Raw genomic sequence first — 21217 nt, 5'->3', positions numbered from 1 at the left:
CTGTGAAATGTAAATTTCTCTACTGTGAGACTAATAAAGGAAAATCCAATCCAATTCAAGGTCAGAAGGAATTGCATTGTGTCTTTGTAGATCTGGAGAAAGCATATGACAGGGTGCCCAGAGAAGAGCTGTGGCATTGCATGAGGAAGTTTGGAGTGACGGAAAAGTATGTCAGAGCGGTGCAAGACATGTATGACTGTAAGACAGTTGTGAGGCGTGCTGTCGGTGTGACTGAGGAATTCAAGGTGGAGGTGGGACTCCGCCAGGGGTCAGCTCTGAGCCCCTTCTTGTTTGCTATGGTGATGGACAGGCTGACAGACGATGTTAGACAAGAATCTCCTTGGACCATGATGTTTGCAGATGATATTGTGATCTGTAGCGAGAACAGGGAACAGGTGGCGGAGAAAATAGAAATGTGGAGATATGGCCTGGAAAGGAGAGGAATGAAGATCAGTCACAGCAAGACGGAATATATGTGTGTGAATGAGAGGGATCCAAGTGCAAGAGTGATGCTGCAGGGAGAAGAGATAAAGAAGGTGGAGGATTTTAAGTACTTGGGGTCAACTGTCCAGAGCAATGGAGAGTGTGGAAAAGAGGTGAAGAAGCGTGTCCAGGCAGGCTGGAGAAAAATGTCAGGTGTGATGTGTGATAGAAAGTTTTCAGCTAGGATGAAAGGAAAAGTGTATAAAACGGTGGTGAGACCAGCCATGATGTTTGGACTGGAGACGGTGCCACTGAAGAAAAGACAGGAAGCAGAGCTGGAGGTAGCAGAGCTGAAGATGTTGAGGTTTTCTTTGGGAGTGACCAGGTTGGATAGGATCAGGAATGAGTACATTAGAGGGACAACTCATATTAGAGGCTTTGGAGAGAAAGTCAGAGAGGCCAGACTCAGGTGGTTTGGACATGTCCAGAGGAGAGAGAGTGACTATATCGGGAGAAGGATGCCGAGCCTTGAACTGCCAGGCTGGAGACCGATGGGAAGACCGAAGAGGAGGTTTATGGATGTTGTCAAAGAGCACATGAAGGTAGCTGGTGTGAGAGAAGAAGATGCACAAAACCGGGTTAGATGGAGGAAAACACTGTGGCGACCCGAAAGGAAAAGACCTATGCTTGTCTGTGACTATAAGGTGTCCTTGAGAGCTTTGAAAGGCCCTTAAAATGTAATGTATTATTATTATTATTATTATTATTATTATATGATTCTGGTATGATTCTTTGAGAAAGTCTTTTCAGAATCAGAATCAGAAAGCCCTTTCCTGTTTCATGTGTTCCTCACAGTGTGCTTCTGTTTCTCCAACCACTCCTCGTTCTCCTCACTGCTGCGTGTCTGTAATTCTCCCATCCCGCCTCTACCAAGAAGCTTGACCAATCACGTACGGCTTTAACCGAAGACTGGGGCGGGGAATAGAGGGGGAAAGAGTCGGCTCCCATTTCCAGCTCTCTTCGTTCATTTCAGAGATCCGGCTCTAAGAACCGGCTCGTTCGCAAACGACACATCACTCGTACATACAGCGACCAATGCAATACTATCGGATTTTTAATGGAATCCGAAATTGATGTCGGTTTTAAAAAGAGCTATCCATTTAACTAGGATAGATAATTAGCTTGACATTTGGCTAATTGTCCACCTAGGCCGATGTAGTTAGTGAAAGGAAGTGAGGCATTTATGATTTTCCATCATGTCGTCCCACCGCTATTTTTAGCTAGCATTGCGGGCTCGGTCGGCTCAAAGAAACGGCTTTAATTGCGAACCGTCGGGGAGCTCTATTTGCAATACCCATGGAACAGTGGAAGGACGCGGCGTCTCAGCAGGCTGAACTGCTTGCATCTCGCGTCAATGCATTGTTGTCCAAAGGCCAGGACTTTTTGCGAGCCCAGCTCGCCGTGGATCTGGCGATCAAGCCTGTGCTTATTCCGCCATGGGTGATACTGGTTGTGGCGTGCACCGGCTTCGTTCTGGTGCTCGTAATGTGGGCCTCGGTGTGCCAGGCTCTCTTCAAGAAACGGCCTGCGACCACCGTTGTGGAGGATACCGTCGAGGTGAAACGAAGTGCCGCTAAACCTGTCAAATCAGAAGAACCAAAAAAGAAGAAGAAACGGACGGAAAAGGCACGTCAATAGGACCGCTCTTGCCATTTCAATGACAACTCTGGTACCCTGTCCAAATTAGATGCTAAGCTAACGCTCCGAACCAGAATTTGACCGGATCCAGCCAACACACCGTTTTCTTTTTATTTTACGTTTATATATACATTTGTCGAAACGCGTCGTGTTGTTCTTATTGTGCATTTAGAAATCCCAGCCAAACGGGAGAGCTGTCACCGAGGAGATCGCCATTAATGAGGACAGAGTGCCACATCAACAGCCGCCTCCACAAACCAAGAGTGAAAAACCAGTTGAGGTAATATAGGATGCAAGCATTATAAATTGACTAAACCTGCTGGTTTGATCCCTCTTTAAATGTAGTTGTGAAACAAATTACGCTCAACAGTCAGAAAGTAAAATCGACGCACACTGTGAGGAAGATAAAGTATATATTGGGAAGCATTTCTAGTACGTATTTTACACGAGAAGGGTAAAATCGTAATTATATTTCTCGATATGTATCATCAAACAGCATTTTATAGTATTGGATTTGCCTTTATTATTCTCGCAGTGGATAATTTTACATTTCACAGCAACAAATGAAAGGAATGAAAGTAGAAAAACAAAACATGAGCTGCTGGAAAGGCAGCCACTCTCGCGGCGCCGTCTTGAAGTCAAAAGAACAAAAAAACTAAATAACAAATATGACAACACAAAGACACAGAGTCATTCCTTCTTAAGCACTTTCTCTCCCCTCTTTGTTACATGAAGCAGTTCTCGATGAAAGAGGAAACGATCAAAGCATCTTTTCACTAGTGGATCAGGGACATCATGGTGGAATGTGCATGTCGACTACAAGCTATATGTTGAAAGCAAGCACGCAGCTGTAGCATCCATTGACGAGAAGACATTGTCTCACATCTCCTGTCCCACATAAATCCGCTTCAATTCCAAGCCGCGACAGTTCTGCATCTGCGCTCTGCGCTGACGCTCCTTTCTTCTTATCGCGGGCTCCTCAAGCCATGCATCCATCCATCCGCAGACAGTCCAACAGCACCGACCTTTCCGTTGAACAAAGCAGGGCTGTGAAGATGCTTTGGCCCCAGAGCTGTCCAGCGATGTAAGTCGAATGGCACCGACATTCCTCCCATTGAAAAACAGTACTAGCATATTCATGCTGCAGAAAAGGCGCAACCGCTCAGCACAGTCTCCTTAATGGATGTCGTGGCCAAAAATGCTGAAAAACAATCAGCAACACAAGGTGACAAAAGAAAAGACAAAAAAGGTTCCTTTATAGGGTACAGTGTTCCACAACCTTTCTAACTATTGTAAATATAAGCGCTGTCGAAGTTGTTCCCCTCTAAGGCAAACCAATCACAGATGAGCATCACCATTGGTAATGATTAGCGCTGTAAAACAGAAATGTTTCAGCTAAAGTATTCAATATCTTTAGCTTGTGCATGTGCTTGGGTATGGCAATTGAAAGCATTTTATTTATCCTGTGAAAAAACATTTCGGGTGAGGACTCTGTCAGTGTCAGCCTGCACTGACGTAGTCACAGCAGGTGCCCGTGTTGGGTTACAGTTTTAACTTTAACCTGCAGATGCTGCAAACCCTCAGGGAATTGACGACCATCTAAAGTCAAAGTGGTTCACTCAGGACTACTTCCAGGGCCGTAAAATACTGTAGGTGGTCAGAATTGCATGTAGTTATGCAGATGTTGTGGATTGGATTGAGTTAGACATTATCAGTCCCAAACCCGGATAAATATAGAGGGTATTGTCAAGTACGGCATCTGATGGAAAAGCTTGGCCAAAACTCCTCTTCTTCTTTTCCTTTCGGCTTTCCCCCTCAGGAGTCGCCACAGCGAATCAATGTCCTCCATCTATCCTGGTTTTGGGCATCCTCTTCTCTCACACCAGCTACCTTCATGTGCTCTTTGACCACATCCATAAACCTCTTCGGGCTTCCCCTCGGTCTCCAGCCTGGCAGTTCAAGGCTCAGCATCCTTCTCCTGATATAGTCACTCTCTCTTCTCTGGACATGTCCAAACCATCTCAGTCTGACTTTCTCTCCAAAGCTTCTAATATGAGTTCTCCCTCTAATGTACTCCTTCCTGATCCTATCCAACCTGGCCACTCCCAAGGAAAACCTCAACATCTTCAGCTCTGCTACCTCCAGCTCCGCTTCCTGTTTTTTCTTCAGTGGCACTGTCTCCAGTCCAAACATCATGGCTGGTCTCACCACTGTTTTATACACTTTTCCTTTCATCCTAGCTGAAACCCTTCTATCACACCTGACATTTTTCTCCAGCCTGCCTGAACACGCTTTTCACCTCTTTTCCACACTCTCCATTGCTCGGGACAGTTGACCCCAAGTACTTAAAATCCCCCACCTTCTTTATCTCTTCTCTCTGTAGCATCACTCTTGCACTTGGATCACTCATTCACACACATATATTCCGTCTTGATCTTCATTCCTCTCCTTTCTATATCTCCGCTTTTCCATATCTCCACATTTCTATTTTCTCCGCCACCTGTTCCCTGTTCTCGCTACAGATCACAATGTCATCTGCAAACATCATGGTCCAAGGAGATTCTTTTCTAACACCGTCTGTCAGCCTGTCCATCACCATAGCAAACAAGAAGGGGCTGAGAGCTGACCCCTGGTGGAGTCCCACCTCCACCTTGAATTCCTCAGTCACACCGACAGCACACCTCACAACTGTCTTACAGTCATGATACATGTCTTGCACCGCTCTGACATACTTTTCCGTCACTCCAGACTTCCTCATGCAATACCACAGCTCTTCTCTGGGCACCCTGTCGTACACTTTCTCCAGATCTACAAAGACACAATGCAATTGCTTCTGACCTTCTCTGTACTTCTCTATCAGCATTCTTAAAGCAAACACTGCATCTGTCGTACTCTTTTTTTTTTTTTGGCATGAAGCCATACTGCTGTTCACAAATGTTCACTTCTGCTCTTAGTTTAGCTTCAACTACTCTTTCCCAGAGTTTCATTGTATGGCTCATCAACTTTATTCCTCTGTAATTAGTACAACTCTGCACATCTCCTTTGTTCTTAAAAATGGGCACGTCTCCATTCTTCAGGCATCTGTTCACCATCTAAGATCTTGTTGAATAACCACCTCTCCAAGACACTTCCATACGTCGATTGGTAAATCATCAGGCCCGAGTGCCTTTCTCCCCCTTCATCCTCTCCACCGCCCTCCTCACTTCATCCTTGCTAATGTTTGCTACGTCTTGGTCCACAACAGTCACGTTCAACGTTCCGACTCTTAGTTCGATACTCTTGGCGTTTCATTTCTCTCTTTTCCTCCGGGCACACCTCCCTCCTCTCCTTCTTCGACCAACAGTAGTCAATTTTCCACTGGAACCCTGAAGGTCAACAGTATCAATGGCGACCGTTGTTAACCTGGGCCTCGACCGATCCGGTATGGGATTCAGAGGTTTGATTCGCATTTTTGTCTTGGCAAAAAAAATTGTATGCCCTTCCTGACACAACCCTCTGTATTTATCCGGGCTTGGGAGCGGCACAATAAGACACTGGCGTGTGCCCCCTTGTGGCTACATTAAAAGCACATGTAAAACAAACATGTTAATCAAACCGTTGAAGATGGAGGACACCGATTCGCTGTGGCGACTCCTGAAGGGAAAAGCCGAAAGGAAAAGAAGTGTCGCAGTGGAGAAATATACATTTCACAGCAGCAAAGTGATGAAAGTAAGAGGAAAAGAAAGTAAGAAGTAGAAAAACAAAATACAGGACCTGCTGTAAAGGCAGCCACTATCGCAGCGCCATCTAGAAGTCAAAACAACAACAAAAAACTAAATCACAAATAATGTGACACAACACAAAAGACAGTCATTCAATCTTAAGCACTTTCTGCACCCTCCGTGTTGTATGAAGCAGTTTTAGATGAAAGAGAGGATCAAAGCATATTTTTCACAAGCGCATGAGGGAGGTTTGAGTGTAGTTAACCACCGCATCTTTTGTTTATGTGGTGCTAGTGCTCCCTTGTTTGCCGCTATCTTCATATGTACGGTGCCCATTGCACACATTGGTGATGTAGCCCAAAGAGCACAACGCTTCAGGGGATCTGCATTTTTTTTGAGCTGTGGGCATAGCTTAAAGGCTAACTGCAAGTTAGCCTTGAACTTCATATTTTGCGAGGTGGAAAAGAGGGATCATGCACTTTGCCAATGTGTGTCAGAGATAATAATGACGTTAATAATGACTACATTTAACATCTTCTAGACAAGAAAGTCAAAGAAGAAAGTCACACAGGTTGTGAAGGAAACAGCGGCAGCTGTCACGAAGGAGCCAGAGGAAGGTAAATTATGTCATGTATACTGTATTTATTGAATAACGCTTGCAAATCCTTCACCGTTTAGTGAGATATGGCTTTAAGACAATTTGACTCTGTAAAAACTTAGAAGTTGGAACACTCATTGGTCAAGTTCCCCACTGTGTTTTTTTGTTTTATGTTGTAGAGATATGAAACCACTTTGTGAAGGCAGAATTGCTTGGAAGGAGAGGGTACTCTATGGCATTTTTTTAAAGTCAATTCATAAAAGACACATTGATTGCATACATTCAGTGTTCATATTGGATTTGGATTGGATCAGCCTTTATTAGTGGATAAATTTACATTTCACAGCAGCAAAGTGGAGAAAGGAAGGAAAGGAAGGGCGAGGAAGAAGTAGAAAAACAAAATACGGGACCTGCTGTAAAGGCAGTCACTCTCGCGACGCCATTTGAAGTAAAAAAACAACAACAAAATACGTCACCAATAATGTGACACAACACAAAAGACAGACAATCATTCAATCTTAAGCACTTTCTGCACCCTCTTTGTTGTATGAAGCAGTTCTAGATGAAAGGGGAGAGGATCAAACAGCACCAACCTCTCCGCTGAACAAAGTGGGGCTGTGAAAATGGTGCCCATTACAGGTGCAAAAAAGCACAATCGTCCCAGAGCTGCAGGGATGACAGTCAAATGACACTGACATTCCCCCCAAATCCAAAACAGTGCTGGCATATTCGTGCTGTCGAAAAGGTGCAACCGCTCAGCAGAGGCTCCTCCTTGAGAATGTCGTGGCCAAAAATGCTGAAAAACAATCCATATCCGTTCCACATGACGTACAGCAACTCAAAGTGACAAAAGAAAACACCAAAACAATAAAAAAAGCGAGGTTTGCGAGAGCACTCACTGACAGCTTCCTACTTCGGCGCCATCTTTGGACTGTTGTATATGTATGTGTAGTTTGATTAACCTGGCTGGCACTCATACAGACGCTCCCCGATATATGAACATTCGAGTTACGACTGTACCGTTACTGTACTACTGTAACGGTACATACAAACATTTTTGCAGGTATGTCCAAAAAATTTTGGACAGAAATGCTGTAAGTTAGATTTTGTATTGCGTGCCTTTTTCCGGCCGAGCTCACTTGCGATTGGCTGCGTACTGTACTTCACGCGCACACACACAGACTCATTGGAGGGTTAGGTTGGGTGTTTACGCGACGGACACCAAGACTGATCTATCAGCGGCCTGCTATCCTGAAGTGTTGCCAACGAGTTCAGGCCCCAATCCACCGAGCTCACTTACGATTGGCTGTGTCAACTATGTGGGCGGGGAGGAAATCCGTCTTCCCAGTTGACGCTCCAGGATGCGATGCATAACAAAAAGTAATGGCTGCTGCCACGTAATTCAGTAATTACATGCCGGCAGCTTCAGTAATGGCTTACTGCAGACCCAAGGATATATGTTGTCGTACTACAGTAGGTGTGAATTTATTTTATGGCTGTTAGAGCGTCTGTGTTTTATACTTAAACATACTTCCATACAAAATATAGCACTGAAGCAACTTACGAACAAATTCACCTTACGAGTGACCGCTCGGAACGTATTTCGTTCGTAATGTGGGGAACGTCTGTAAATTGCAACTCTGTAGTGTACGTTTATTTGCATTTGATTCTACATTCAGGTACATGGGAGACTAAGGTCAGCAACAAGGAAAAACGTGAACTACGCAAGAAGGACAAGAGTTCCAGTGATGACTCTGCTAGTCCCGGTGGTGGTGCGAGCAGCAGCGGCAGCGCTCTTATGAGTGCTACACCAGAGCAGCGCAAGCCATCTGCAGCTGCCTCACCTGCCAAACAGAAGAAGAAAAAAGGTTTGGATTGTTATTAAGGCTGCGCTTTCTTCACAAAGTTCATAGTTTAAGGTTTTAAAATGATGTTGGTCACCTTGTCTGCCCCCATTTGGGGGTGAGTATTGTTTGAATCTGAACGATTCTGTTTCGTGTCCAAGGTCCTCATTTCGGTACTTTAATCTAGTGCAGCATATACAGAAAAAGAACAACTATTTGGTGACCCTCATCAAAGTTGAGTTTTGTGTCCTTTGCGCCAAATTCCACTGAGGTGACTGTTAATTCAAGTCAAACCGCCCTTTCAAGAGTTGCAATTTCTTCTTTGTCATTAAGTTATTTGGATCCGCTGCTGACCAAACACCAAAACTGAAATTTGAGAAGGTTTAGTCCAAAATAATCCGAATGTTACTCCTGATTTTAATTGATTCTTGCAACCCAATGTCAAACCTTTTTTTTAATCGTCTCGAGTGGATCATAAATATTGGCATTAGAGAATATATATGGCAATTACCCCCTCATGTGTCAACCTAAATTTGCCTCCAAGTTCTCTTTTAACAGAAATACATTTATGGAAGTGTTCCTTATATTTTTTCACCACACTCAAGTCTTTCCTCCCAGGAGACACATCCAAGGTGACAGCAGAGAAGATGAATGCTTTTGTATCTCATGGTAATGATCAGTGGAATGTACACTAGTTTCTCATTCAACGTTCAACCTTTTATCAGTTCTTCTCTGTGTTGCAAAATGAACATGAGGTGTGAATCCTGGCTGACTATCGCGTTTCTTTGTTAATATCAGTTAACACGAGCGAGGCGCCATTCGTAGCAGCAGGTGTGGCTGACATTCAACCGGTCAAGGTTTCTCACACTGCTGCTTCAAAGACTCAAGGACTGTGGACTCCCTCAAGAGACCCAGCGCCACAGTGGAAGACTGACATTGATGGTAAAATAGAGAAACAAGATTGATGTATTTTTTTCTAGAGGAAATAGGATTGTATCAATCCACCCATTATACAAGTAGCAATGTGACAAAAGGCTCCCATCTTTAATTGTCTAATAATGGCATCGGTGCATGAAGCGCTTCTAAAATCTTCCATGACAAATCTCTTAATGAAAAAATGACTCAAATGCATGACTTGTGCGTTTCTATGTTAAAGGGGTGGGGGGAAGGTCTAAGTTTAAAACTTCACGTTGGAATTTGGGCCCTTTATTGAGATTTTTCAAAGAGTACGACCGATGCAGTGTAAGCTTTAAGAATGCTGATAGAGAAGTACAAAGAAGGTCGGAAGGAATTGCATTGTGTCTTTGTAGATCTGGAGAAAGTGTATGACAGGGTGCTCAGAGAAGAGCTGTGGTATTGCATGAGGAAGTCTGGTGTGACAAAGTATGTCAGAGCGGTGCAAGACATGTATCATGAATGTAAGACAGTTGTGAGGTGTGCTGTCGGTGTGACGGAGGAATTCAAGGTGGGACTCAGCTCTGAGCCCGACCGGCTGACAGACGAGGGAGAAGAGGTAAAGAAGGTGGAGGATTTTAAGTACTTGGGGTCAACTGTCCATAGCAATGGAGAGTGTTGAAAAAATGTCAGGTGTGAGAGAAGGGTTTCAGCTAGGAGGAAAGAAAAAGTGTATAAAACGGTGGTGAGACCAGCCATGATGTTTGGACTGGAGACAGTGCCACTGAAGAAAAGGCAGGAAGCATCTCATATTAGAGGCTTTGGACAACTCATATTAGTGGCTTTGGAGAGAAAGTCAGAGAGGCCAGACTGAGATGGTTTGGACATGTCCAGAGGAGAGAGAGCGACTATATCGGGAGAAGGATGCTGAGTCTTGAACTGCCAGGCAGGAGACCGAGAGGAAGACCGAAGAGGAGGTTTATGGATGTTGTCAAAGAGTACATGAAGGTAGCTGGTGTGAGAGAAGAGGATGCACAAAACCAGGTTAGATGCAGGACACTGATTCGCTGTGGCGACCCCTGAAGGAAAAGCCGAAAGGAAAAGAAGAAGATTGAGCGTTTTTAAAGAATACTTTTGGCTGAATTTGGTCAGCAAATCGAACAAAGAGTTCCCATCTAGCAGACAAAATATAAGGATCGATTCTACTGTGGACTTAATTGTGCCAATGTCAAAGTTCAGAGATGAAAGTCGTCTGGATTTTCCCTGAATTAAAGATGTTTCATGTACATATTGCCTAAAGGACATATTGCCTAAAATGAATCCAGATACCAGTTGACAACATGAAACGAATAGGCGTTCGAGTTCATTGTTTTGCACGCCTCAGCACTAGCTAGTCCGCTGCGCTAAAATATCAACGTGTCACACATCTGTTGCTGACTACTGCTTTTTATCCTTGTATTTCCTCTTCTGCGTTTGTAAATACATTTGTTGCATTACCACCACCTTAACCATGCTGCAAAAGTGGCCACCCACGTTAATGCATGACTTGTACTGCTACTATCATCCGATTCAAAAAGTCTTTATTCGTCCCGCTTCTTCCTCTTCTTCCTTATGGTGTTTGTTAAATACTTTGTCGCATTGACTACCTCCTTCTGGCCAATGGCAATACGTTGGGGAAGTCTTGCTTTCCTTCCACTCTCCATCATCCACCACGACTTGTTTTTCATTATTTTTTGTCCCTTCCACACAGAATGGTGACATCTGTTGTTTTTTGATTACACACAACCTGCAAAAATTCTGATCAATATCTGATTGCGGTTCACGTGAAAGTGACCTGGGTTGGATTTGATTAAAAAAATGACATTGAGCTGTTCAGATTCTCCACCCAAAAAAAAAGAAAAACAAAAAATCCAATGATGGTCGCATTTATCCAAACTCAGCTTGTCTCACAAGACAAAAAATAATACAAATAGTTTAGAACTTCAGCATAAAATATTCAGTTTGCCCACTGAACAGTGGAACAATTACATGCTTTTCACATGAACGTGTGAAAAGCATGAAATTGTTCTTACAGCTTGATATATCTACATATAAAATAATCATATGGTCCTTTCCACATTTTTAAATAGTCTCCAATGAGTGAAAGTAATACAAATTAAGAGAGTCCTCATCTGCCTACTTTGGATAATAGCATTCATGTAAAAGGTACATATTTCTTCCCCTAGATTCATGGACAGTGATTGATCGGATTCCATCTGATCTAGTTCCCTTTACTAAACTGGGTGTTGGCACAGTTGGTAAGTGCAAGAAATATGTATTGTTGTTCTCGCCAATCTGCATGAGATTCATGGTGTGCTGTGTGTTTAGATCCGCAGCTGGTGGATAATGCATCATGGCTCAGTCAGCCAAAAGTAGATGATGAGTGGTCCGGATTCAGTAAGAATTTTCTTCACACGCACTAATAACGATGTACTATGTGCCTCATATTTACCCCAATTGTTTTTCACGCCAATTCAGATGGTGGTTCAGCAGATCCTAGCTCTGATTGGAACGCCCCTTCTGAACTTTGGGGAAACTATGAGGAACTCACGCCCCGGCCCACTCCTGTTCACGAGCAGCCTCAAAGTGAGACCGCTAAACATAATCTGGGTGGAGCTCATGTAAGTAATACTGATATGATCCCGAGTACCATTCAAAACCATGATTGACGGCTCCTGGTGGCTGTAGAAATCAGGGTGCTCCTGTCTATTGCTGGCCGAAAACACCTAATGTCTCAATACATAATAAAAAAAAAAAAAATCATCAAATTTAAGAACCTAAAAATTGTTGCTGTCAGATATGAATTTAACAAGGCTTTCACATCATTATATTTTAGTCACGCTACAAATATGTAGGATATCCAAAACACTAATGCACTTTTCTTGCTTCACGACTTTAACCTCCAATTATGACAATGAAACCTTAGTCTTTGGCAATCAAAAGTTAATTTCCGCAAGGTTTTCCCCCATGTCCTGGAAAATGATTGTCCAATTTTTAAGTCAAAATGATTAAAACGTCACATCGCCCATAAATTTGACGTGAAACCATTTCCTCCCCTAGCTTTTTTCTCTCCGGTTATATGCAAATGGTTAAAAAGACAAGTTGTGTGTGTTTGTTTTCAGCTGTTTTCAACAAGCAATATTGAGCTGTAACACTTTTCATTTTCCAGCTTCTTGCCAGTAGAGTGCCCTGTGTGGCGCTCCCAAGCAAGCTAATTGCTAATTCCGTCAAACATGTATACATTTTAAGCGGCAGTTGTAGAACATAACACTTCTCAAAAGCCCGAGGGTGGATTTAATTAGTCCATTGTGATAACCTGTCTCTTACTATAGCAGATGGTCCCTTTTAATCGTTTTAAGAAAAGAGTGGGGACTCTGTAAACCCCAATGATATTATTGCACGATGGCTCCAAAAACGCAGGCGAGCCGAAAGAGAGTCGCCGCCAAAAGTATTGTAACACGAGGTCAATCCCTCTATTTTTGTTGTGTATGATTTACGATTACATTTCTATTTTGATGGTATTTACCTGTAATTTCACAAACTCAGGTCAGAGCATGTTTTGTTTGACGCCATCCACTTTTCAGGCGAGCAAAAATATTGGAACACATTAAATTCATTTCAACAAAATTCAATTTTATATATCGTGGCATAAGCCTGACTTGCAACAAGTACATCAAGCCTGTAGCCCATTGACTTCATCGGGCACTAACATTTTTCTTATAAAATGTTTTTCCGGGCCTTCACTGCAGCCTCTTTCAGTCCTTTTTTCTCTCCCGTGTATAAATGGAAGACAATTTTCGGTTCCCGTACATCAGGGGTCGGGAACCTATGGCTCTTTTGATGATTGCATCTGGCTCGCAGATAAAACTAAATATTTTTGCTGTTCATTTCCTATTTGGTCTGCATTTGGGTGAGAGAGCAGTTTTGATTGGATGATACTGACCTAGGTGGCTGTTGATGTCAAAATATGTAAATGCCCCCTTTTGAATAAGTGGACGAGTCAAAAAGAAGACGAGTATTGCACATTTCAGGTTGAATGGACCGAAGGATTTGCCCTTGTGGAGAAAGCAGGAAAAAAAGTCCTACAAAAAGTTGACTAACTACAGTTTATTTTTTGTGTACTCAATGTACACATTGGTGGACTTGCATGTCTGTTGGTTCAAATGTAAACCACTTCATATGTGCATGTTTTTATCAGGAGGAAGATGAAAAGGACAATGGAGAGAACACTGCTGATGGAGGTGCCAAAAATAAGAAGAGAAAGAAAAAGAAAAGGGTGGCTCGGGAGGAAGAAACAGGCCAGGTAACAGGAAAAATGTCTCCACCCTGATGCATATGAGTATTGAGCGATGTGAGTGGATATCAGTGACTGTTTAGCCGTTCAACCCAAATGTTCTGGAATATCAAGCAAAATTCAAAAGATTTTCTTCGTAGGGTGTCCGGGCTCTCCCTTAGAGATAATGTGAGAAGCTCGGTCATCCGGGAGGGGCTCAGAGTCGAGGCGCTTCTCTTCTACATAGAGAGGAGTCAGACAGATGAGGTGGCTCGGGCATCTGATTAGGATGCCTGGACGCCTTCCTGGTGAGGTGTTATGGGCATGCCGCACTGGCAGAAAACCCAGGACGCGCTGGAGAGACTGTCAGCGAGCTGTCCTGGGAACGCCTCGCGACAGGAAGATTTGAAAGAACTGGCTGGGGAGAAGGAAGTGTGGGCTTCCCTACTTACACGGTTGCCCCTGCAACCCAACCCTGAATAAGCGGCAGACGATGGATGGATGGTTACAGTAGATTTATTGATATGCAGTGTTATATGATCAATATTTGCTGCAGCTTTGAAGGTCTTCATAAATGTAGCAGTCTGATGCTGTATTGTATTATTTGTAATTGTGGGAACGTTTGAATTTGAGCTTTTGTCATTTTCAGAGGTAGATTTCGGTTGATCGCATTTTCATCACCAGCTCACAAAACAGCTTCATTTTCACTCTGCCGGCACAATATCCTGTCCAGGTTGGAGTGGCAGAGAGTAAGTTAGAACCTGCATCTCTACTAAAGGATGAGAAGGAAAAGAAGAAGAAAAAACCCAAGCAGCAGCCATCTGCTCAGGAACATTCTGCTGCTACTGTTGAGGTTGGTGCAACTGAGCTATTTTAGATTAGGGGTGGGCAAACGTTTCGGCTCGGGGGTTTTTAAAAATTGACACGTGTTCTGGGTCAGCACAACATACGGTACGTATTAAAAGCTGCATATTTGACAGTCCACATAAAACATCAACAGAACCAAACCATATTAATAAATATTAACATGCTTTTATTCATGAAAACAGTGAAACAACACTGGTACAGTGTATGTCCTTGATGAATATCCAAGTATGTTAACATCTATGTATGACAACACAAGCACCAAAGTGCAACAATATATACAGTACACTTCTGCATACAGTACAGATATATAAAAACAATTACAAAATAATACCTGAGGAAAGTATAATAGTCAAACCATTCCAGGAAATGTATTTAATTTACTTGACTGTCCATCGAACCGCAAGTCTGAGGATGGAAATTGCCAGAATTGGAGCGAACATGAATCGCTTCCTTGTCTCAGGATTTGAGTCTGTCCGACTCCAAATGTCTCCTGAATGTTTTGTACTTTGTAACTCACTTTGATTAATGAGATATATTTCCACTTTCCACTTTGGATGCCATCATCTACAGGACGTTAATGTAAATGAATGACTAAAATTAAAAGCTTTTGCTATTCCAGTAAACTCACTGCAATCAAGAAGCACTCGAATGCTGTCGTTTTAGATCCAAAGATAAAAAATGGCAGCGTGGACACACTTCCATCGTATCGAGCGGGAGTTGCTTCAGTTGATGCTACTGCGGGCTTCCGTATAGCTTAGAGATCTTCATTTGTTCAGAATCGATCCTTAATGTAATATAGTAGTAAAATGTTTACTGTAGATTTTTTTTAACAGAGTTCGAGAGTTTCCGCTTGACATAGGTCTCAAAGTGGGAGTTAAGATTTCTTTCTCGACCTCTCTTCCTCTCTCCTTGTCTCCCTTTGCTCTGCAACTTACAGTAACTACGCTACCTGACGTTCAAATGCCTGTCCTTACAAGTCCAAATGAAATGAATGCAATGATTCATTTCAAACCTCAGTTGTTTACCAACCCATGGCGGGCTTATTATGAAGAACAATTGGTCGGATCTGGCCCGAGGGGGTCGTAGGTTGCCCGTGGGTTGTCCAACCTGTATTAGATCATGCCGCTTGATGTGTAGTGGCCACACAGCTTCCATGTTTCCTGAGTTAAAGAATGAACATGCCTTATTCATCTTTGAAATTCAATTAGTGTATTTTTCCATGGTGATATGTAGTCTCACTTGCGCTGTAGGTGCAGTTGGAGCGCCCAGTGAAAGACAGCACATCTCAGAAACCTCTCGTCGCTCAAGTGCCACTGAAGCAAGCTGCGGGACATAGCACTGCTCAAATTAATCTTTCTGCTCCAACACAGCAGCGTGAGTACAGTAGCCTGATCAATAATCATTTCCTCACAGCTGTTAGTAGCATTGGAATTGTCTTCATGCGATTTAAGTACCTGGTAAAGTACTGTCGCCGACGTGTGTCAGTTATTTTATATTTTAATTGATTGTCATACAGTGAAGATGATTTTGGGTTAGAGGGGTGGGATATGATGACAACAATCAGGTGCCATTCTGTTTTTGTATCTTTTCTCTTAGTTGTATTAAGTTCATCCTGTCTACTTGCTATCTAATTTAAAACGGATTCAGATCTGACAGGTAGGTCACGCCCTCATAGCAACACCAGCTGAAAATGGCGCGTCACAACAACATCCGTGACACTCTGACCAAGGCGGAAGTATACGCCGAAACATGTCAGGTATTTGAACGCCTACAACACACATGTCTGTAAGAAAAGAATCCGTTTTAAATTAGATATCTTTTCTATTGTATTCTCATTTGCAAGATAAATTGGATTTAAAATTAGCTGGAGTGAGCAAGGTCTGGATCTGATGCTTAAAACTTGGGAGATTTCTGTGTACTCCTATCTCTGAACGCCAGCTGCTGTGAGTTTTATTTTCCTCCCTCCTCCAACACGTCTGATTCACCTAATAAAGATCATGATCCAGGTTCTGCAAAGCCTACTGATGAGCTGATCATTTGAATCAGGTGTCTTGGAGTGAGGAGGCATTCTAAACTAACAAAATACTGGTGCTTGAGTAATGGAAGTGAGGCCAAAGGCTGTGCATACTTGTGTACATGTGATTTCTTAGAGGGGGAGGCTAAGCAGTTCTGTACATTTGCAAAAATATCAACATTTATTTTTTTTCACACTGTCATGTAGGGTAGGTTTGTTTATTGTTTTGCATTCTATTTGTAAATGAGGCTATAACAAAATCTGAATACTGCAAATACTTTCCAAATGCACTGTTGGTGTCAGTCTTAAAGCATGTCACAGACTCATTTTGACATGCAATGCATAACACATCATGATGGAAGGGCCTCTTTCAGATGAGTTGAAATGAACAGGCAAAGACCGAATCCCCTAACCGGTTTGTTTCTCAATAGAAAAACCTGAGGAAATGCAAGTTGCCAAACAGTCAAAGAAGAAGAAGGCAAGAAGGGAGACATGAATCTGCTTTGCATTCAACCATATGCAAGAGTTGTTACCCTGATTATGCAACAACCTTCAAAGAACATGGACCTGCGGTCAAGTGAATGGAGTTACCTAAAATCGTGACTGAAAGAAAAAAAAAAAACGAGCATTTTATTCAGAGGTCATGGAAATGTGACCCTCAAAGCAGCTTAATCAAATGTCATGCTTTGGGAATTAATTTTTAAACATGCTTTTGATACCGTCTTGTAATTCCATTAATTGAACTAAGTGAAGGACTTAGTCATTAGCAATGTAGATGTCAATAAATTGCTGTGGTGACTGAGGTTTCTCAGCATGTCAACGTCATGCTGAATTGGCCTTTTTTTTTTTCAGCTGTACAGTGAGCATCGAGTGACAAAGTTCAGTTGTTAATTTGGATATTTTAACTCCGCAACGCTTGAATGTCTGTGTTTGTCATGGTCTGTCAGATTTCAGAAGACTCTGTCCATCCGGTTTATTAACTTAGTCGTCGTCCTGAGCCTTCCGATCCCTTCTGATTTTTACAACATACTGTATTTGATCGGTTGCTGGAGTCACGTTGGACCCTCTGAAAATGCTCTGTCTTCAAACTCCTTGATTTTCGATCTTCAGGTGCTTATCAAGTCTAAATGTTCTTTTGTAAAAAATAAAAAAAAACTGTTTGTAATAAAAGTAAAGCTGAAGCCATATGGTAAAAACCCGACTTACTGTGAACTGGTTTGTTTTTTCCAATTTAGGAGGGAATGCTTTGTACCTACGACTGCCATTTTATAACTCAGTGTCACACATATCCATGTTTTTGTAACTTTTAAAGGTACTCCAGCTCCGAGTCATATTCTAGACTGACATAATAGACACAATCTGTAGCAGGTTATACGCAGCAGGCCAGACATTGTGATGATTTTTAAGAGGATATGTTGGGGACTATTCAAAACCGCACTAATACCGTTTCTAATCCATTTTATTCAAAGTAAAAGATCCAAAGAAATGGCCTTATGTGAAAGAGCAATTGCCCTCTGAAGTGTACAACCGGTTGTGCCTAACCCTGGCACCAGTAATGGAAATCAATTGGAGTCTGAAACGTGAATCAAAACTCTGATGATGGAGGACACCGATTCGCTGTGGCGACGCCTTGAAGGGAAAAGCCGAAAAGAAAAGAAGATCACCGGTTTTAACCCTCCATTATCACTTCAACACAATATGAGAATCAAAATGACTGAAATTAGACAATTCACTGTACTGTATGTTACCAAATAACTCCAAAACGTCTTGGATTGTATTGTGATGCACCCTAAATGTAAAACTCTGAAACGAGGATCTCTTCTCAATTTTCTCCTGAATTGACTTACTGTGAAATTCACATCTGTTTAGTTTACACAAAACCGGAGCCAGCTCTGAATAGGGAGCCGCTTGAGGGGCCGATTTTTCCACCCGCCCCCCTTCGGTTGAATCCGCACATGATTGGTCAAAATCTGTGATAAAAGATGGGACACACGCATAAAAAAGGGTACTTCCCTTTCCCCATGGAAGCAGCTTACTCAGTAACATCCCTGAGTCCCCCCAAAGCATCAGTGAATGGTTTATGACCTCGTGTGTTCCCGTGGTGAAAGGTCGCTTCGCTACTCTAATCAGTGCTTAAGCTCCCACCTTGGATGCTGACGACAACCTCAAAGATGCCTTCTACGAGTCCCTGGATGCAACTATATCTAAAATCCCTGCCTCTGATAAACTTGTTCTCATGGCCGACTTCAATGCCCGAGTAGGTACGGATGCCAGGCCCTGGAAACAAATAATCTGTCGGCACGGGACGGGCAAAATAAACCCCACTGGCCTCTGACTCCTCACTCCGTGCTCTGAGCATCAGCTGATTGTAACCAACATCACCTTTCAGCTGAAAAGGAAGTACATCACATCATGGATGCACCCCAGGTCCAAACATTGGCACCTACTGGACTACATCATCACAAGGCAACGAGACCAAAATGATGTCTGCATTACGCGGGCCATGCGTGGTGCTGAATGCTGGACTGATCATCGACGAATCAAGTCCAGGCTCAAGCTGAGAATTCGACCTCATAAGAAACAGCAACCCAGAACTCCAGGGATTGGACTCCCCAGAATGTGTAGCCGGCGACCACAGCAAGCTGGCAGAGGGACTTGCCAGCCTGGACAAGGACACGAGTTACGGTGACCTTGACGTGGAGAGCAGGTGGGAAAAATTGAGGTAAACAATCCATCAAGCTGCTTCTGACTGGTTTGATAACAGCTCAGCTGCCATATGGGAGCTTCTGGAAGCCAAGAGCAAAGCCTATGCCACACTTCTCTCCAACCCTCACTTTTCACTTCTTTCTCACTACAAGGCCATCCGTGGTGAAACACAGAAACAGCTGAGTATGATGGAAAACAAGTAGTGGCCCAGCAAGGCCGATGAAATCCATAGGCATACAGACGACAACAACACACACGCGTTCTATGATGCTGTAAAGTCCCTGCATGGTCCACAAAGACAACACATTGTCCCAGTCAGATCTGCAGACGGTTCTGTGCTAATGAAGGACAAACAGCGAATACTTGAGCGCTGGGCAGAGCACTTTGACTCCCTGCTCAACCAAGTAAACTCTTCAGACCCACTGTCCTTGACTCCCTCCCAGAGCTTCCATCAGTTCTCTCCCATGATGAACCTCCTCAGTTCACAGAGGTCCTCTCTGCATTCCGCAGCCTTAAAAAACAACAAAAGCCCTGGCCCTGATGGACTTCCAGCTGAGGTTCTCAAGAATGGCGGTTACCTCCTAAAACGCCAGCTATACCACCTCATTTCCAACATCTGGCAAAATGGGACACTTCCTCAGGAATGAAAAGACAGCAACATCGTCAACATTTATAAAAGGTCAATCTGTGGCAACAGCAGTGGCATCTCCCTGCCCTCTGTTGCTGGCAAGATTCTTGCGTATGCTGTTCCCTCTTGCACCGCATATTACTGGAGACATCCTCCCAGACATACAATGCGGTTTCAGAAAGGACCGAAGCACTCTGGACATGATCTTCGCTGCGCGACAAGTTCAGGAGAAATGCCGGGAACAAAACAAGGACCTCTCCATCACCTTCATTGACCTTACCAAGGCCTTTGACACAGTTAACTGTGACATTCTTTGGACCATACTGCAGAAATGTGGCGTCCCCTCCAAATTTCTCTGCATCCTTATGCAGTTCCACAGTGGCATGCAGGCAACTGTACTTGTTGCCGCCCAGCAATCATCCCCGTTCCCTGTGGAAGTAGGGGTGAAGCAGGGTTGTGTACTGGCCCCTGTTATTTCCAATCTGTTCCTGATGGCAGCTACACTCCTCTTCCATAAGTCTATCCAGGAAGGTGGTGGCGTCCAAATCCAATTCTGCCTTTCTGTCCAAATCCAATTCTGCTTTTTTAACTCAGACACCAACAGGCCAAGACCAAGACCCTGATCAGCAACATCCACGAGCGACAGTATGCAGATGATTGTGCTTTGCAGGCCCAAAGCCCAGCTGCCATGTAACCAGCCGTGGATACCATGTCCTCCGTCTACCAATCACTCGGTCTCGTGATCAATGTCATCAAAATGGAGGTCATGGCAAAAGAGAGTTCTCCACCCCCTGTGTTCACCCTCAGTGGCACACCCCTCAAGGTTGTCCAGCAATTCAGCTCCCTCGGCAGCATTCTAACACTTTCCTGTCAAATTGATGATGACGTCCAGGCCCGCATCAATCAAGCCTCCAAAGCTTTTGGCAGATTTTGTACTCGTGTGTTCGAAAATAAACACTTAAGAACACCAACAAAAGTCACGGTCTACCAGGCAGGGAATGTGTCCACGCTGCTATCTGGTCACAAGCCTGGACCATCTATCGGTGCCATGTCAGACGCCTTGATGCATTCCACATCAGGTGTCTCCAACGTATCCTTGGCATCACCTGGCAGGATCGTGTCCCACACACTGACATCATTCAACGCACATCAATATCGAGGCCACACTCGCAAAAAGGCAACTCCGGTGGGTTGGACACGTCCTCCAGATGCCTGGCTGCCGTTTGCCTCGACAGGTGCTTTATGGACAACTCTTGTCAGCAAATAAGAAACATGTTGGTCCAAAGCCGTGATACAAAGACCAGCTTAAACAGGCTCTCAAGAGGTCCAACATCAAGCCCAGTGATCTGGAGTCTGCTGCAGCTAACAGGTCACCGTGGCGTTCCTTATGCCACAAGGGGTGACACACCTGGAAGAAAAACGCACCCAGTGGAGGATGGTGCGGCACCAGCAAAGACACCTTTGTGCTCTTCCAATGCCGCCCCAGCGACCTGTCCTCACATGTCCTGAATGTGGCAGAATTTGTGGCTCCC

At 43.7% G+C, this 21217-nt stretch overlaps 1 protein-coding gene across 2 annotated transcripts; it reads left to right on the top strand.

The window, feature by feature from the left end:
* Positions 1 to 1486: 1486 nt before the first annotated feature.
* LOC148896154 (protein LYRIC-like) lies at positions 1487 to 17550 on the top strand. Of its 2 annotated transcripts, XM_088999156.1 has the most exons (13): positions 1487 to 2109; positions 2294 to 2401; positions 6364 to 6439; positions 8100 to 8288; positions 8883 to 8933; positions 9063 to 9206; positions 11384 to 11455; positions 11526 to 11594; positions 11676 to 11818; positions 13396 to 13500; positions 14204 to 14323; positions 15588 to 15711; positions 16783 to 17550. In XM_088999156.1, exons 1-13 carry the CDS (start codon positions 1780 to 1782, stop codon positions 16845 to 16847), a joined length of 1596 nt encoding a protein of 531 aa, XP_088855282.1. In that variant the 5' UTR covers positions 1487 to 1779; the 3' UTR covers positions 16848 to 17550. The 2 variants fall into 2 exon arrangements, with proteins under 2 accessions (XP_088855282.1, XP_088855283.1); XM_088999157.1 differs by lacking the exon at positions 8883 to 8933.
* Positions 17551 to 21217: the final 3667 nt, after the last annotated feature.

The sequence above is a fragment of the Hippocampus bargibanti genome, linkage group LG06, assembly GCF_051943395.1.
Source record: "Hippocampus bargibanti isolate YZ-2025 linkage group LG06, ASM5194339v1, whole genome shotgun sequence".
Classification (NCBI taxonomy): Eukaryota; Metazoa; Chordata; class Actinopteri; order Syngnathiformes; family Syngnathidae; genus Hippocampus; species Hippocampus bargibanti.
The sequence above is the reverse complement of the archived record's forward strand: the minus strand, read 5'-3'. Positions and strand labels throughout refer to the sequence as shown.

Bases quoted from the DNA above. Each gene is read 5' to 3' on its own strand.
- LOC148896154 (XM_088999156.1), top strand. From the start codon at position 1,780: ATGGAACAGTGGAAGGACGCGGCGTCTCAGCAGGCTGAACTGCTTGCA. The intron at 2,110-2,293 runs GCACGTCAATAG...TTGTGCATTTAG, and splicing joins AGAAGAAACGGACGGAAAAG to AAATCCCAGCCAAACGGGAG. The intron at 11,595-11,675 runs GTAAGAATTTTC...ACGCCAATTCAG, and splicing joins TGATGAGTGGTCCGGATTCA to ATGGTGGTTCAGCAGATCCT.